The sequence below is a fragment of the Mustela nigripes genome, chromosome 2, assembly GCF_022355385.1.
Source record: "Mustela nigripes isolate SB6536 chromosome 2, MUSNIG.SB6536, whole genome shotgun sequence".
Taxonomy (NCBI): domain Eukaryota; kingdom Metazoa; phylum Chordata; class Mammalia; order Carnivora; family Mustelidae; genus Mustela; species Mustela nigripes.
This window is the reverse complement of record NC_081558.1, coordinates 84,501,151-84,519,624: the sequence shown is the minus strand read 5'-3', so window position 1 is coordinate 84,519,624 and position 18,474 is coordinate 84,501,151. Positions and strand designations below refer to the sequence as shown.

At 37.5% G+C, this 18,474-nt stretch overlaps 1 protein-coding gene across 8 annotated transcripts in view; it reads right to left on the bottom strand.

The window, feature by feature from the left end:
• SATB1 (SATB homeobox 1) overlaps positions 1–18,474 on the bottom strand; it is a 99,937-nt gene that overhangs the window by 46,666 nt on the left and 34,797 nt on the right. For all 8 annotated transcript variants that reach the window (XM_059390867.1, XM_059390869.1, XM_059390868.1 and 5 more), the window contains 2 exons: positions 4,378–4,489; positions 1,674–2,128 (listed from right to left, as the gene is read on the bottom strand). In XM_059390867.1, the coding sequence (XP_059246850.1) occupies positions 1,674–2,128; positions 4,378–4,489 (567 nt within the window). The remainder of the gene's footprint in view (positions 1–1,673; positions 2,129–4,377; positions 4,490–18,474) is intronic.

The following is an 18,474-nucleotide window of genomic DNA, read 5'->3' as shown; positions in this document are numbered from 1 at the left end:
CTGCTATTTCCAAAAATACAGAATGCTGCTAGAAACAGGATTTTCTAGAAGTTCACTCTTGATTCATTCATTCATTCATTTAATTTTTTAAATAATTACTTCCCAATGAATATGGTATCATGAAATTTACTGGCTAATAATGAACACATTTTTTAAGTTGTAAAAATAGAGAAGTAAGTAAAATCATACAATTTTAATCTGATACATAACCTTCTGCAACTCCCCTTTAAAAAAGACAAATGATACACAAAAAATACAAATAAAGAAAGTGAAAACAAATACTGATTTAGTTAAAGGCTTTATCAGGCCTCCTAACTTCAATGCAGTTAAAGCAAGCCAAAAATAAGTCACTGCTGGGATTCTCCTTGATATGGAAACTCTGCCAATAAGGAATTAATACTAGATTATTTTTGTACCAGAATCTCATTGTTATAATCATGTAATAAACAAAATAACTTAAATATGAAAGGAAAGTATGAGGCCAAAAAAACAAATTGACGAAAGAACAGTGGTAAAACAAGAAAGTTGAAAGGACATAATGTCCTCATTTCTACTCAAAGTTACATGTTCTCTTGGTTTTTTTAGTGTGCCTGGGCCAAAAATAAAAACCATACGAACTATACTAATTTCCAAAAAAAGAAATTAAAAAAAAAAAATCCTCTCATTCACAATTTAATAGAATGGATTTGTTTCAGACTTTTCATCTTAAGGCCTTCCCATATCTTACTACCTCTTTCTCCAGGTCCCTCTAAACATCTTCCCTGCTGATAATATCTTCACAGGTATTTGCCCAGGAGGTTAAAGGTGTGAACATGGAGTATGTAGATCTCAGGGAGAAGTCTGCAAACTAAGGCCTGAAGGCCAAAGCTACCCCTGGGCCTGTTTTTTGTAAATAGTTTTCCTGAAACACTAGGACACTCACATCCATTCACCCATTGTCCATGGCTGCCTAACACCAGACACTGTGACACAGCGCTTATGGCCCTCAAAGCCTAAAATGTTTGCTATCTGGGCAATTACAGAAAATACTTGGTGGTTTCTGATCTAAAGAATGAAGTTTGGAGGAACATTAATAATAATGTAAAGAGGGGAGAAGACAAAGCTAAGAAACACTTCAGGTTAACAGGCCCTATGTATACATATCTGTATAACCTCCTCCCCAATGGCTGTTCAAATTAAAGGGTAGAAATTGCTATTTATTGAGTACCACAATGTTTTGGGGGATTTCCGGCCTCAAAAATTGTAGAGGAACATAAACCAGGGATGTTAACATATTTATGTCTGATACGGGGGTAACAGGAAAGATAGTAGGCTAGAAGCTCAGAGTCCTACCAATGGCCCTGACCAAGTCATGAAATGCTTCTCAATCTGCTTCTACTACCAGCCTATGATTTCACTATGTAAAAGCATAGGTAATGACCATTTGAAAAATATTTGACAATGAATTTATCCTTTCAAGGCCCTTGAGTCGTTGGTCTGTATCTTTCTTGGTAAAGGAGGTTTATGAGAGGGAAAGGAGTGATAAAACTTAGGCACCACCAAGAACAGACAGTGTGACCACACGATAAGGATTAAATGTTAAAACAAAGTAAAAGAATCAGCATCAGTAAAGGACTAAACAGAGAAGGGAGAAAAATAAAAGAGAGAACCATTACTAACAAAACAAAACTGACCTGAGTTCTGTTAAAAGCCACACGTGCAAATACTGCCTGGGAGATTCCTGCTCGTTTCAGTTCATCACGTACCCACTGGTAGATTTCGGAAGACACCTCTGTGTTGGTTGAAACCTGTTGCTCCAAAGGCTTATTCATAGATCTACTGACAGGGGGAGGGTGGTTCAAGTATTGTTGGTTTAAGGACTGCTGGGCTAAAAGTCTATTCACTGCATACTGCTGGTTCAGCAGCTGAGCCATCACCAGCTGCTGGTTGACCAATTGAGGACTGATGGGCGTTGACACGAGCCCAGGGTGCAGGTTTGGTAGAGGGGTCCGGACAGAGGGCTGGCTGCCATGGGAGAGCTGCGCGGGGGATGGAGGCTGCTCGGCTGTGTTCCCTGGGACCGGCTGCTGGCCAAAGTTGACGTGATTGGCACCTTGCTGGGATAGTTCAGACAGACTATCCATTTCAACTAAAGCAGACAAAAGGAAAGTCATGTTAACAGTGATGGGTACGCTGATAAGGATTTCTGACCATTTTCTAAACAGAGACAGTAGGCACAGGGCACATTAAAGACCCAATTAAACTAAGAAAATTTCAAGATGGAACTCAACGCCCAAGTTTTTACTTCCCTCTTCCGCACAATTCTACAAACTCTGAAAAGGGGACTGTCAGGTACTTCATGTCTAGTTATATAATGCAGTTAGACTTAAGGCATAAAATTAATATTTTTAAATTCTAATTCTCCAAGAAGGCTTATAAGCAATGGTTATTTTAAATTAAGATAGCTTCTAGAAGAACACTGATTGTTTAATAAGAACTAGAGCTAAGAAAATACATGCATTAAAGCAAAAAGAAATATATGTGTATTTTCCCATGATATATATTAACTGTTATTACTCGAGGCAAAAGGTTTGAAAGGGAAGAGAGGACATAAATGTTATCTATGTTCAATTTTTACCTAGCCATGAATATATGAAGAAGTAATCAATATAATAAATAAAGTGATCATAATGATAAGTAACAATAACTGAGTACATATTGAACACTGGGTTGAGTATCTTATATGGCTTGCTTCATTTAATTCTAACTATCATGGGTGGCAGGTATATCTGCAAGAGAATGAAGCAAATGATTTACTGTATTGCAAGCCAGTATACCCAGTTTTGCTAAGATCCAAATGTCTCTTGAAGAAGCTATGGCTATCACCAGATGCTAAAGACAATCTTTCAAGAAAGGGGTGGGGAGTCATCCTGGTACAATGGTGATACTGTCATGATTTTGCAATTTATTACCACCTACCAGGATGAATGCTTCTCCCTTGGCTAGGTCCCTAATGTGGATTGGCTGAGAGTCAGCTGTAAGTATGTCAAATGCTTTGCTGCCGCAAGGAAGCGACTGGTTTGATGCTCTTAAATGGAAAGGCCGAGCATGGTTGGTGTATGTAAATAGGTGAGTCTTCTCCAAATAGCACACCATGTTTCTCAAGTATACTCTGGCTTGATTTTAATCATCATTTCTCTTTTTATTAAATATTCAGGCTTTATATTTAGAGGAACTTATCACATTGCCATAATCACTGATATATGCAAAATATAACTAAGAATTGGGAAAGAAACCTTCCATTTCTACCAGTGATATCAGCCCAACTGGGCCATTCACAGGGAATAGTAATTCAAGCAATTATTCCAAAAATGATGCATTGTCTTCATTACAGCTCTAAGCTATAAAAGGCAAAGAATCTGTTTTGGTAGATGGATGGCTTTGCTTCAAATATTAAAAGCTAAAACATGCTCAAAATTCAGGTTCTCTTATTTCTTAAAATCTTTAGGAGAAGTCATTCTTGTTATTATTAAATGGATGCAATGGAAGGAAAGAGAAACAGATTTAAAACAGGGCACAATGCTATGCATATTAAACATACCATTCCTATATTATTGGGAAGGTACAAGTACATGAAAGAAAACATTAATAGAAATTAAAACATTAACCTTGATCACAGTGTTTGGTTTTGTAACACTAGCAAACTCAAGAGAGAGAAAACATCATAACCTCAATGCTCGGGCTCAACACACAACTTTTATCTGCCGTTTTTGTTATACTGCCACTAATTTTTAACGCATTTACTGCATAACGCATAGTGATCTGAAGTTACATGTGAAGATGGGCAGCCATACTAGAATTAAAAGTTGAAAAATAGTGTCATGAGGACTCCGGTATGGACGGTAAAGCAGTGTGCTCACTGAAGTGCCTATCTAGAGGGGCAGGCGACGAGACCTATAAAAATCACTTGATCTCAATTGTGGAAACTATAAATACAATTTAATTTCCTTTAAAATTGGGTGTAAAAATAGGCACTTTCTCTCAAACAAAAACAAAACACATAAAAGCATGATTTATCTCTGAGAGAAATCACAGCTAATATTAGTCATTCAAGGCCTGGTTAGGTCTTCACTGAGATGTTAAAAAATGACAGCTTCCCTCCTCCCGCCTCGATTTCCTGCATGTCTGACAACCAAGTCAGTTTGCCTGATTTAAACACAAACATTTATTGAATTTAATTATCTCATTATACTCATACCCACTCCCCACCCTCAAAGAAACATTCTAAATTGATCTCTAATTGGGCAATCACAAGACCTGGCTTTAGATGTGACTTTGATAAACCCCCAAATGACACATAATGGTATGTAGCCACCACTGCAACAGTTTTTTGCTTACCCATCATATCTTTTGTCTTCTTGAAATGTTTGTACCACCTTCCAAATTCTTGACATTTTGCTGCTGAGACATTTGCATAGTAAGTGCTGTTCACAATGGAAGAAATCATACTCTGCATGAAGAGGGGGGGAAACATTTGTAATACATATCGGCACAAGATGGAACACAAAAATGATTCCAATTGTATAAATGGGATTTTTTTTTTTTTAATTAACTGAGTACCAGTACATTTCTGTTTTGCACTTTGGCCTAAAGCCTCGGCTTCTTAAAATTCATTAAGTAGTGTCTCAAATGCTTATTTATGTACAAAGCAAAAGTCCACTGAGACCAGTATAAAGCTATCAAACCAACAGACTTTGCTCTAGTATTTATGGAACTTCTATCAATGTCATCTATTCTTAGGCTGACAAACCTTCACTGATCCCAATAAATCCAAGTACGTGAAGATGATTTTATGATTATAATTCATAAACACTACTTTGAAGTTAAGAGACTGTACTCCACACCCTTGCTATTCAAAGTATGGCCCAGAGACCACCAATTTTGGCATCACCTGGAAGTCTAGTAGAAATGCCTAATTTGGGGGGCGCTTGGGTGCCTTAGTTGGGTAAGTGTCTACCTTCAGCTAAGGTCATGATCTCAGGGTCCTGGGATGGAGCCCTGCATCAGGGTCCCTGCTCAGCAAGAGGGCTTCTTCTCCCTCTCCCTCTGCCCCCAATCCACCTTGCTAAATAAAGTCTTAAAAAAAAAAAAAAAAAGGAATGCATAATTTGGGGCCCTACAGTTTAGCAAGATCCCCAGGGGATCTGAGTGCGCATAAAGTTTGGGAAACACCATTTGTACTTTCTACTCCAATCAGCACTCTTTAAAGGTTAACTGACCACATTTAAGAAAAAAAAAACTATTCACAGAGATCCTCATTCAGAGAAAGAAACATTCTACAATCTTACCTCTAGCTTCAAGTACAGTAAAGCCAAGTTCTGCATTTCAAACTAACCATAAAATTTAAAAATATACACATTTCATGCTTACTAATTCTCAAAGATACCACAGAAAAGAAAATGACCTATTTTGTCATTTGTCTTCACTCCGCTTTTAACAAAAACCCTGAAAACAAAGTCAACAGTTTAACATATAAAAACAAAGACAGGAATGAAAATAATTTGGGAGTTCTTTTTTTTTTAATTTTTAATTTATTTTCAACAAACAAAAATGTTTTCTTCCCAGCAAATTTTGGTTATGGTAATTTCAGTAACTTAACTCATTGTTATTTTTAATCCTAATGCCCATTTACCTAGTAGCGGTTCAACTAATTTCCAACTGCATTTTAGGAATAATTAGAGTTGCACCACCCACCCGCCCCCCACTCATCTGTATAGAAACGTGAGAACTCACATTTCAGACTTCAGTTGGTCTATGGTGAAATAGTTTACAGAATGCAGCATTGTTTGGGAGGCAGGGAACAACCAGAAAAGCCAGTTTGGGGACAAAAGTATTTTTGTATCATTATCTTCTTTAAGCTACTTCTAATTTAAAGTTCTTTTGGTTATTTTTGATTCTCCTGACATCCAATATCAGTGTTAATTTTGTAACATGAACGTATTCCTGTAATATGTAACTCTTGGGGATCTTTGAAGAATTTCCAGTGAAGGATAAGCCAGAGTCATATTATTTTTTTTTTAAGATTTTATTTATTTATTGGCAGACACAGATCACAAGTAGGCAGAGAGGCAGGCAGAGAGGAGGAAGCAGGTTCTCCGCTGAGCAGAGAGCCCAATGTGGGGCTGGATCCCAGGACCCTGGGATCATGACCTGAGCCGAAGGCAGAGGCATTAACCCACTGAGCTACCCAGACGCCCGCAGAGTCATATTATTTACATAAAACATGACCATCTTTCCTACGAGGCACCGGGATTTTTTTTTTTTTTTGGACACTTTCTATTTTATAGTCATTTTCACATTTTTATGTCTAAAAAGACATTCTTAATGTGCTCGCGGTTCTCTGCCATTAATCCAGTGGCCTGCAATTTTACTAAGAGCCTCCCTCAGTCCAGAGTACAAAAAGATACTTAGCAAGGTTGCCAAAACCAGAGCCAGAAGATTACCTGATCCAGTTAACAATCCGTCAGCTTCAATCACACTTACTCTACTGTAATAACGGATCGATACAGTCAGACAGTAATAAAACTACCGAGACCGCTGATGGATAATGGTGATTCTGCAAATGGGTGACAGTTGATGTTCTTCCATTTTGATCCAATTTTTAAAAAATTATTACTCTTATTCCTAGACATTCTGGCAGTTTCTTAAATGTCAATATAATAGTACAGACAAGTTTTAGAAGTAGTTTAGCTCTTAGTTTTCAAAAATGTACAGGAATTACCTAAATTCTGCCGAGGTTTCTGACAGACATTGTCTGTTTCAGTTTGCCAATAGTTCTGTATATGAAATTTGCTCTTTGCCGCACACCTACTAAGTGCCCGACTGGTACTGGGGATACAAAGGCAGATTGAGACACAGCCCCCGCCTGTAAGAAGTCTACCATCTGTTAGGGAGACAGATACATCAACAGATCACTTCAATTTCATGTGATTTAGGAGACTAACAGTGGAAAATACATAGGGGGACAAAAGGAAGAATACGTGGTATGTGTAAAATCAATCCATCTGAAATATTTTTATGACTTTGGAGCCCATATGTAATAGTGCTATGTGGTTCATTATTATCCATATGTGGAAAATAATACCCATATGTGCCCGATCATCAAAGCTTCCTTCCACCCTTGTTTAACCCTAACTTGGAAGGCTCTGTCCTTAAGTGACTTTCTGGATGCTTTCTACTCTGTCAAGTGCTGTGTGCTTAAGAAACTCTGATTAATGTAAATATTAGCCCAAGCAAGACGTAAATCAAAAGGCTAATCCACCAGTTATGACACAGGCCAAAGCCACTATTTAAATTCTCTGACTTTCTGTACTTTCAGGGGACTGGGAAAGAGTCCATAGTTCAGGTAACATGGGGTAACCTCTATTTTTATTGGAACAATATGCAGTAAACTGTACAACTAACCTACTCAAGTGGCCACTGCATGAGGACTTTTTTTTTTTCCTAGCAGTAAAGTCCCTATTGGAGACTCAGGTGTGGCATCTGCCTAGCCTATGAGTTTCAAGGGCAAGAAGGAGAGACTTCAGAAAGTTGAGGGGCACATGGCATATGAAAGATCATATTCGGTACTGGTTCTTAAATTTGGAAAATCATAAAGAAACACCTATTATTTGGATAACACAAATAACAAAATCAAGGGGGGGTGCTATTTTTCCCAGAGGATGGGGACAAGCAGTGCAGTAGGCAGACCCAGACCAAGATCCATGTTTATAGGATTCTTACATCAATCAAAAAAGACTCTGGTTCAAACAGATCACACTAAGCTGTGAGTTTATGCAGCTATAGGGCTCCATATTCTTTTCCAGCCCAAATGTCTGGCATCTACTAAACACACACTAAATATTCATTTGATGAAAGAGGAGAGCTATATCTGCATTTAAGTCGAAAATGTGTAGCACACTGGCAGTGTGACCTTGTTCAAGGTACTGACCCTCATTTTATCATAATCCCCTTTACTAAATGGGAGTCATAGCAGCACTCACTTCATATGGTTGTTCTGAGAATCCTTTCCATTTTACGCATTTTTTTTCATTCATTCAGTAGATACCTACTGAACTCCTACTATGTACTAAGCACTAGGCAAGTTATTAGAAAAATAATGACCTGAAGAGAGATGCTATCTACACTTACACAGACAATAAATAAAATAGTGAATGTTATGCAATTAGCACAGAGCTGGGAACATACCCGAGTATGGACTTAGGAGATGTTAATTTCTATGACAACCCTCTGTCCTCCTCCTCACTGGCTTTTATTATATGATCACATTTCAGATCAGTCGAAAGACTATGCTTTAAATAACAGAAGAGTATCAGAGAGACTTTTCAAATGATACATTTTAAGTCAAATACATTTTCTTATGAAGAACAGAGAGTATACTAACTAAATTTATTAAGTTATAAGTTAGGTCAAGGGAGAATGAGAAAACACCAAAGGAAAAAAGTATTTCCCCCATTTGTTTCAATATTCCAATCTGGCACTATCTTATGAGGCTGGCCTACAACCTGGTAGCAGGCCTCAGGAAGACAAACACCACTTCTCTGACTTGGATTTTCGAGCCATGCCCTATCCCCTCTCTGGCTAATAGCAGCTCATCCTTCAGGACGGAGCTAAGGCATCCCCACTTCTGCAAAGCTTTTCCTGATTTGCCCTGGGGTCCATCCAGCATGTAACACCTTCCTAGCACTTTTCTTGCTGCTGTGAGTCTTGGGGCTTATCCCTGAAAGGCCTGGACTCACCGCAAGGCTGGGTACGTATTAGGTGATCAAGCAAAGGTTTAAAGGTCACTGAAATTAGCCATTACTGCAGGCTACCAGAAAAATTTTTTTTTTTTTTTGGGGTCCCTAAAGGTGAAAGGCAATGGCCGCTTGTCACATGAATCTTTTAAATGCATCACTTTTAGCTGTCATGATAGAACTCATAGTTGAAAGAAACTTTGTTCATTAATTTGCAAGAGATCCCTTCCCAGGTTTTTCAAAATACATCCACACAGATGTCTCGGAAGTCGCAGAGCTCGGTGGTTGTGTTATTCCAGTTCTCTCTCTCTCTCTCTCGGTGTCTATTTATACAAGCTCTCCAAAGCACTTTGAAAAAGGCACAACTTGTCTCCCAAGGTTTCCTATTCAGTGGCCGGTCGACGTAAAATGTCAGCGTCAAGGGAAGGAAATTATCAGGCTGACAGACTTGGTCCACTCAAATCCCGGGCTCAAATGCTACACAGGACACCAACCAATGAATAGGCCCACCGCTTCCAGGGCTGGGAAACGCAATCTGAAAGTTGGCAGACATTGGCTGTGGGTCTCATAACCCCAGTGTGACACAATATTCTCATCCTAGGAGCCAAGTTGTAAGCTTTTCTAAGATCCATAAAGCACATGTCTGCTCCCTATGAAGAGCTTCGGTTCTTTCTGAGAGCCTGCTGAAGTTCGGATCTGAAAGAATGCCATCTTCACAGAAACCCCAGTACTCTAGAATGATACCATCTGCCACAGGCTGAGCTTCCTTTTCAGCCAAATACATTATTTATAACCTTTCTAATTGTGAAAAGGTAAGGGTGGAATTTTTCTAAAGCCTGACTTAGATATAGTTAGAACATTCTGAACCTTTGCTCTCAAATACTGCAGGTCTCCAAATGTGAAAAAACAAAACCACAAAAAAACCCATCAGGAATTGGTTGAGGTCATATCCTTTTTCAAGATATTATATATTCTTTCAAACCCCTACTAGAATATCACTACGCTGTAAGGATATATTTAGAACACATTTAGAAACTGGAGGAAGACTGTTTTATTTTTCTACTTGGTCATCCTAGTAGCCAATGAAGAGGTTTAGGGAGAGGGGAGGCCTTCTGGGGGGGATAAAAAAGGTTTAGCAGTTGGGGAAAGGCAGTGATCTGATTACCCTTAAAATTGCTTTGTTGTGCCTTTAACAACAACAAAAAAAAACCTACCCCAAAACAATGCTAATCAGGTTATTCAATCATTTAAACCAAAACTGTTCATGCTTTTCTGCCAAATCAACCAACCACAGCAAAATCTGTTATCTCTGATTGCTCAGCTTCCAGTCAAAAAACAGTTAACCCCCACTATACCAAAAGTTTTCCAAAATACCCTCCCAGCTCTGCGCGCTCATGGAGAATAAAGAGAAAGCCATGTCATCTTTAAAGGGTAATTGAAGTGCTGTACCATATTTGCATATTACAATATACTCTAATAAACTAAACAGCCTGTCCCGGAAGCCAGCAGCTCCCTAGCATTTCATCTGCTCTCCATACTGACTTTCTGTGCACTATATATATATTTTTTAAACAGGACTGGGATATCGTGAGCAAAACTTAGTAAAGACTTGCTGACGGTTTCCCTGAGGTGGGAGGAGGCAGCAAGAGATCTACAAAATGGTGGCTCACCCATGTTTAAAGCTTTCAGGCTCCATCAGCAGAGAGGGCAAAGGCTACAACATCTTATTTACACAATTATCTAAATACGATTAAACAGCTGATGGACAAATATTAAACTGGAAAATGTATAGTCATTTCAGCTTAATGTAATCCTCTTTCTGTAAACACCCAGGATGATTTTTTTCAACCAGAACAGTCCTGACATCTCATAAGCCTAAGGGTGAATAGCAAGAGATTGTTTTTGATAGTTATAAATATTCAAAAGACATGCAGACCATCTGCTTTCATAATACAGGTAAAGCAAGACTGAAATGGTGACTGCTGTATAAAAATGATTCTTTTAACAAAGTCTTCCTCTCCTCGAAAACTATAAAGACAGATGTCAAAAACTGTTTACACAGAGCAATCAGGAGCGTGCAAAATGTAATATTCCTTTTACACACAGTGCTTGCTAAAGAGATTTTTTTTTCTTTTTCTTCCCATCTGTGTGTTGCAACACATTTCTACAAGTTAAAAACATTTTTTTCAAACAGAGATCTCATGAATACCCAAAAACATGCTATCTTGTTTCTGAATGCTAATTAATTTCAACTAAGGAATCTGAATATCTTTTTCTGTAGGAAGGAATGTATGTTTTGAATTGGAATACTCCAGAGACAGCAAGGGAAATAATCTCGCTCAGGTTTAATTCTATAAGGCGATTTTCATGGTTCTACCTTGTCTGTAATATATATCTGCTATGTCCACGTTTTAAATGAAAGCACATTACTGCTAATGTCTTTGGCATAAAGTCTAAAATAATTGTTTTCTGAAATAAATGCCCGCACATGTGAAATGTACATACAGAAACCTTTAACTTCTCAGTTGATGTAGAGTGATGCATAAAACCCTACAGTTAATTTTCAGGACTGGAACACTAATCTTGACAGTAACCTTTTTATATATTGTATTAATGGCACAGAGGCATTAAGCACCTTTTTATAATTTTCAATAAAATGAGCATTTACTGAACAATCTGTCAAACTGCTGGCTCCCTATTCTTTTACATTTTTATTTTTCGAGAAGTGTAACTTCATAGACTCGTCCCTCTTCTTTCCCCATGCCCTGTCTGTCTACGGCCTGAATTTCCACAGCAGTTTTTCATATGCGTGTGAAAAGCTCAAAGGTCAAACTTTAATTTTGGATCAAATGGAATCAACTCCACATTCAAGTACAATTTTAAAAGGGATTCTCAGCAAATGAATTTTTCCTTTGATACCAAAGGATATCAAGTACTACAAATATGCTCTACGAAAAAGGCATCACATGAGACGGTGACATGGAGGGAATTTGCTGCAAATTAACAGGTAGTCCCCATCTGGTATTTGGGGGTGGGAAGGAAGGGAAATGGGTTTCAATTTATGAGAAGCAAATGGCAGGATTTCTAAGTGTAATATTCTGTTTGTGCGTGTTAGCTTATGTTCCCCCAAATCTTTCCCTCTGGATCCTCTACTGCTTTCTAAGCCATTCTCTTGGGAGATACAACTGGGGCATATTCCGAATCTCAATTTGTTGAGAAGAGACTAATCACTTATAAATTTTACTTAAACTCCAGTTGTCATAGTTATGGCTCTTGCCATCTTGATCAATCCCAGTGCCTGAAAAATGGCATTTTCACAGAAAGTAACCCTTGAGTATCATGCTAAAAACAGAATCTCAGAACAAAGCTCCAAAAGAATACAAAAGGAAGCACAAAGAGAACACATCTCAATCTGTTTTGATGGTCTTACTACATTTCATAAAGATGAAAGTGTGATCATTGCAAAACACAGAAATTTTATTTTTTAAATACCCAATTCAGGTGTCTGGGTGGTTCAGGTGGTTAAGCGACTGCCTTAGCTCAGGCCATGACCCTGGAGTCCTCGGACTGAGTCCTGCATCAGGCTCTCTGCTGAACAGAAGTCTGATTCTCCCTCTGACCCTCCCCTTCTTAGGCTCTGTCATTCTCTCTCTCTCAAATAAATAAAATCCTAAAATAAATAAATGAACGAATGAATGAATAAGTACCCAATTCATAATTTTTAAAGAAAATGTTGGTTCACAATTCATATGGCTTTTCCACATAATTAAAGTAATTTTACATAAGGCCCAGATAATATCCTTTGATCAGATTCTCTACTCTTTTTGTATAAGTACCTATTCTAGATCTTTCTTACCATACCTAAACCTTCTTATTTGAATTAATCAAATATGTTAATAAAGTGTTTAAATTAGAAAATATTTGTTAAAATATGTATTTCTACTAAGGGCACATAATATTTCAAATTAACTGCACACAGAGGCTTACATTTGTTCATCTGCAATAGGCAGGGGATTGAACCAGATAATCTTCAAGGTCCCTTCTAACCTTCAGGGTCCCTTCTAGCCTTCAGAGTCTATGAAATCTAAAGGTATTCTCAAACAGAGGTCCTACAAGGGTCTTCCTCAATGACTTAAGAACATTCACTTGGAAGACACATCATCCATTTGTACACTCACTGCAAATATCCCAACCACACTTTTATTATTATTAGGAAGGTTAAAGTATTCACCCCCACCACCGTATTTTGCTCATGATTATTAAAAATACACCCATCGTTACTAAACATGATACTACTCCAAATTGAATTTTTGGAAGTTTTTCATTCAATTAATCTAAATCCAGTGACTTTTATTTTACAGCAAAAATTGTTTCCTAAGATTCTAAATTTTAGGTGCTCTGTACCAACTTGTAAATTTGGGGGAATGCTTGCTTACTTAAATCTCCCATCCCCTATGAAGATTAAAATTTCTAGTATCTGCATTTAGAATAGCAGGAAAAAAAATACCTAATTTGTGTTTGGTTCTAGGGGTCCTCCATAAAGTATTTTGAAAACCGTTAAGCCACAGAATAAAAGGGCTAAAGTAGTTTGATTCCATTTTTTTTTTTTTTTTTTAAATAAACATAGTTGATCCTTATACGACGTAGGTCTGAACTGCCCGGGTTCATTTATATGCAGTTGCTTCTTGTTGTTTTTTTTCACAGTACTGTATTTTCTCTTACGATTTTCTTAACATTTTCTTTTTTCTAGCTTACTTCATTACAAGAATATAGTATAGAATACACATAACATACAAAATGTGTGTTGTTTATGTTATCCTTAAGGCTTCTGGTCAACAGTAGGCTCTCAGTAGTTAAGCTTCTGAGAAGTCAAAATTTCTATGTGGATTTTCAACTGTGCAGGGGTCAGTGTCCCTAACCTCATGCTGTTCAAAGGTCAACTGTAGTAGAATTGGGCTCTGTAACTCTTTACAGATTATATATTTCTTTCTGCATTCCTTCTTCATATGAACGCTATTAAGGTTTTAAGCCATGTTGCCTGAGACTTGGGGAGAAAAGATGGTCCAGCTTTTAGCTTTTTATGGAACCACAAAACTCTCTTTGGGAATCTCATGAAACCTTTGAAAGGTCTCACCACATATATTCTCCAAAGTAACTTTTAACTTCTAGGTCAGTACAAACCCCCAGAAGCCCATTACAGGGTCCATGGATCCCCTCAGATCTGAACCAAGATTTCCCAGAAGGCTAAAGGCTAACTCATGTCCTTGATTTCTGTGTTTTATTAGTTACTGTTGTTAACCAAGCTTGATAAATACAAACCAATGTCATGTCGGCATTAGGTCACAAAGAAAAATCAAATTAATCTGTCTTATCTTTATCAATAATATGAAAATGCTTCACAGTTTTGGAAACTGCCATATACTGGTAATCACCTCTTTAGGAGTTATAGTAAAATGGTAAAAATGTGTTGCATAGGTTGGACATCAAGAGATAATGAGCTCCCTCCATCACTGGAGATAGGTGCTCCTGGCTGAGCTGGTGCTCATGCAGAAGAGTGGACAGACCGAGTCCCTGAGGCCTATTCTGGAATGGCTGAACAGTTATCTACACTTGCAGCCCTCCCCTCAATTCAGGGGATTCTGAGCCTTTATACAGCGGACTTTTTCACATAATGTGTTATAGCTCTAAACGGAGTCTCCAGTGCCAAATGTGGACTTTAGAACATCAACTGAGGAATAGACACTGAGCCCAATCAGGGTGGTACCATTAGCATTTCTATGGCCGGCAGCAGCGGCATCTTTGTATATAAATCATTTGACTCTGCTTTTGAAATTTTCCTTCTTTATATATTTTTAAATATGAGAGATGGACAAATGGAACTGACAGTAAAAAAAGCATGGATCTCAAATACAACACAACTGAGCCAAAATGAAAAGTATTAGCCATGCTGAAATACATGTTCAATTATGGAAGAAAAATTTTAAACATGCATATAAATATATTGTTAAAGATTGTGCTTAATAGTGACATATAATTAGGTCTTTTACAGCATTTTTTACATCTTTGGGTCCCAGTACCTCTAAAACCACTGTTCTGCTTACAAACATGTAAATTTCTACATATATTCAAGAACATCACAACATGAGCAAGAAGTCGAGACAGCTTGGGATAACAGGTTTACTTAGAGAAAAATTCAGAGGTAATTTGCTCTTGGTTAGATAAATTAAAAATTCGGAATAAAGTGAAATAGAAAAAACACTTTGTACAGTAGGATACTATAGATCTGAGTATAAAATGCAACTAATAAAACTACTAACATAGTTTATTGGTGCATGAAATGAATATGGTGAAAATCCTATGAGGCTACGTCAGCTGCACAGATACTCCTGAGATCCTACTGTGTGCAAGGATTTACAACTGTGATGACGAATCAAACTTAGTCCCTTTGTGACTGTTATTCACAATGTAAGCCGAGCCTAGTTCATCCACACATACTTTCAGAACACGGTAGAAAGTACTATGATGGGTGCACAAAGGCAGGGTGGATGGATCCCTGAGTGCAGGGAGTGGGGATGACAGGAATTCAAGAAAAGGACACCAGACAAAACTCCCACCTAGATGACAGTACCCCTAGGCATCTTTAACCTCTCTGGACATTGTCTCATCTAGGGTACCTTATTTGCTTAACTTACAAATGGGTAAAGTGCAAAGTTTAGAGGTGCCTGGGTGGCTCAATCAGTTAAGCATCTGCCTTTGGCTCAGGTCATGATCCCAATCTAGGGTTGAGTCACATATGGGGCTCCCTGGGCAGCAGGGAGCTTCTACCTCTCTCCCCCAACTCATATTCTCTCTCGTTCTCATTTTCTCTTGCAAAAATTTTTAAAAAAAAATCTTGAAAAAAAAATAAAGTGCAAAGTTTAGCCTTCCTCCACTTCCATCTTAAAACACAGGGTAACTTTATAATGATACAACGGATGATGCTAAAAGTGTCCCTCACAGGTGAGAATGGAATAACACAGTCCTTTGATTCTTCTACAAATGAAAAGTTCTTGGTTGTTTCCATATAAAGTGAATTTTGCATCAAAATCTTCTATGGAGCAGCAGTGCCTTAGACTATGCAGCACTCTCAAGGGAAATTTCAACCTCTCAATTCCCACACTGCAGAAAAACAGCACAAGTTACTGTACACTTTAAAACTGAACACTGTTGTAAATGTGTAACATGTATTAATTCCTGAAAAAGTGGTAATATTATCTTCCTACTTTATAGATGAGGGAATTGAGGCATGGAGAGTCACTTTGGAGCTTCCAGAGCTGGTAATGGGACAGCTCACATTCTTGACTTCTAGATATTGAATGCGATCAGCCCACTACTGAAGGTGATGGCAAAGAGTAATGACACACAAAGACTCCCGTAAAAAGTGACAGAATGAAGTTGCGGAAGAAATACATCTCTTCAAGAAAAAGTTCCATTAAGAAATAAAAAGAAAACAAAATCAAGCTCTGTCATGTGTTAACATCAGCCAGCAGTTTCAATATCTCTCTGGAAATCCTATTGTTACGTTTCACAAAGTCAGTACTTGTTTCAGGTAGCTCCACGTTTTTTTAATTGCCTGGGAACAAATGCAGAATTGGTGGTAGAAAAGGACAAGCCTAGGAGAATCAGTGGTACCCAGGAATGAAATCTCCTGACTTCTCAATCAGGTAAGAATGTGATCTCAAATGATGCTACCAAAGCGTTAATCTCTTCTTAACTTTCAACCTATCCTCTGGTTTGCATCTTTAATCCCTTTGAGTAAACTAAATTAGATTAGCATTTTTATGGGGAAATATTGCAATAAAAGATAATATTTTTTTTAAAGAAGAGAGAAAAAGACGATGGCTAAAAAGGATAGTTTTAGTGTAAAATTGAAAGGGAAAAAAAAAAGACTACTGAGGGAAGTCCACTACCTTTTCCACAATGAGGAATTCTGCAACCTTTTGAACTGTCCACGATGAAACTCCAGCACCCCATAATAATACAGCATATGAGAACACAATACAATCTTACATTTCTGAAGCGCCCTTCATGCAAGTATCCCAGGGTGCTTTACAATCATTATGAGTTAAAATTAAAACTGAAGCACATACAATTCCTAATAGAATCATTTTAAAAATGCTAAACAGAACAAATAACTTTTAAGTCTAGATTTAAAAGTCCCAACAGCCAGAGCGTTCCTTACTTCAATTGGCAATGAGCTGCAAAGCCGGGCTGAGGCTCTCTCCTGTTATGTTAAAGGCTCTCTTATGTTTTTTATACTCGGAGCACGTTATGATCAAGCAGTTTCCAATGAAACAGGAAAAAAATTGGGTGCATGTATCTGTTTGTTTTGATTATTCTGAATTTAAGGTCTTTTGTTTATTTGTTTATGAGTCTGTTTGGCCCAATCTGACATGAAATAAAGCAGGTTTAAAAAGCAAATCCAGATAGAGTCTAACCTGAAATTTAAGTATAAATTATTTAAAAAAAAAAAAAAAAGACACTCCAAAAGCACTCTAAAACTAGCTCTGTTTTAGCAAGAAAATCAGATTGATTAGCATGATTTGGTTAACTTTTAAAAAAAAAAAACAATTAGAAAATAGCATTTAGTAGTCTTTCTCCAGGCCACGTCTACTCTTAAACCTTGGCAGAATTTATTATTCTGCAAATCAGAAAGAAAGAGGGGAAATGCTCGCATGATATGGTAATTTTCCTTGCATTAGTGATTTTGAGGTCAAAGGAAACCTGTTCAGATCTAAAACAAAGCACAGGTAAAAATCTATTAAGTGAAAATGAAGTACTTACACGTTGTTAAGCACTCTCTAAATTGGCATGGCTTAAACTCTTTTATGTTTTACTATTGTGAAAAGATAGTAGCTATAAAATATTTGAGATCAATCCATTTTAACTTAGATGCTTTATTAAGTTTGGCTTTTTTGATGAATATATCTGAAAGGTTACGGAGAACTCACATCAAGCTACAGTAAAATCCTTATGTATCTAAATCAGCTAAAAATGAGCCTGATAAATGAGATTCAAAAAAAAGGAAAACTTGCAATTTGGAGCACATTTTTATTCTTCTATTGTAGATTATATATATTATAATATTAACACAAAGCAGATAACTCACTAAGTTGAAAGAGAATGAAGTATAACTGGTTCAAAAAAGGAGGCAGGAAATATTATCAGCAATTCACACCACTACCCATGTAAGACTGGTTTAGCATTTCTTCTATGGATCTCACCATGAATACAATTGCTGAAAATGGTTGTAAAATCCCATCAGTATCAAGTACTTCAGTGCCTGGCAAAGCAATGATCTTAACCTTGGATTCCCATGGTCAGTAGGGTAAGGGCTGGGAAAAGTTTTGTAATTTAAAAAAGGATACATATTTAACAACAAGATTTATGGATTACATCAGGAAGGGGCAAGTACAAAATCCTACAAGCACATCTCAAACAGGAAAAGCTCTATTTTTAAATGGAACTGGCCAGTTATATCCTCATCCATCAGAGCAAGCCAGTGGCTGAATAAGGTCTATACTCGCAAATAGACCCAAGAAATTCAACTGCCCATTGTTTCCAATGCAAATGCCTAATATTGTCTTGGGGCTCAAAACAAAGGGCTAGGAGCTGAAGTATACCTTCTTCTGATCCAGACAGATATGACAGGATGGGGAAG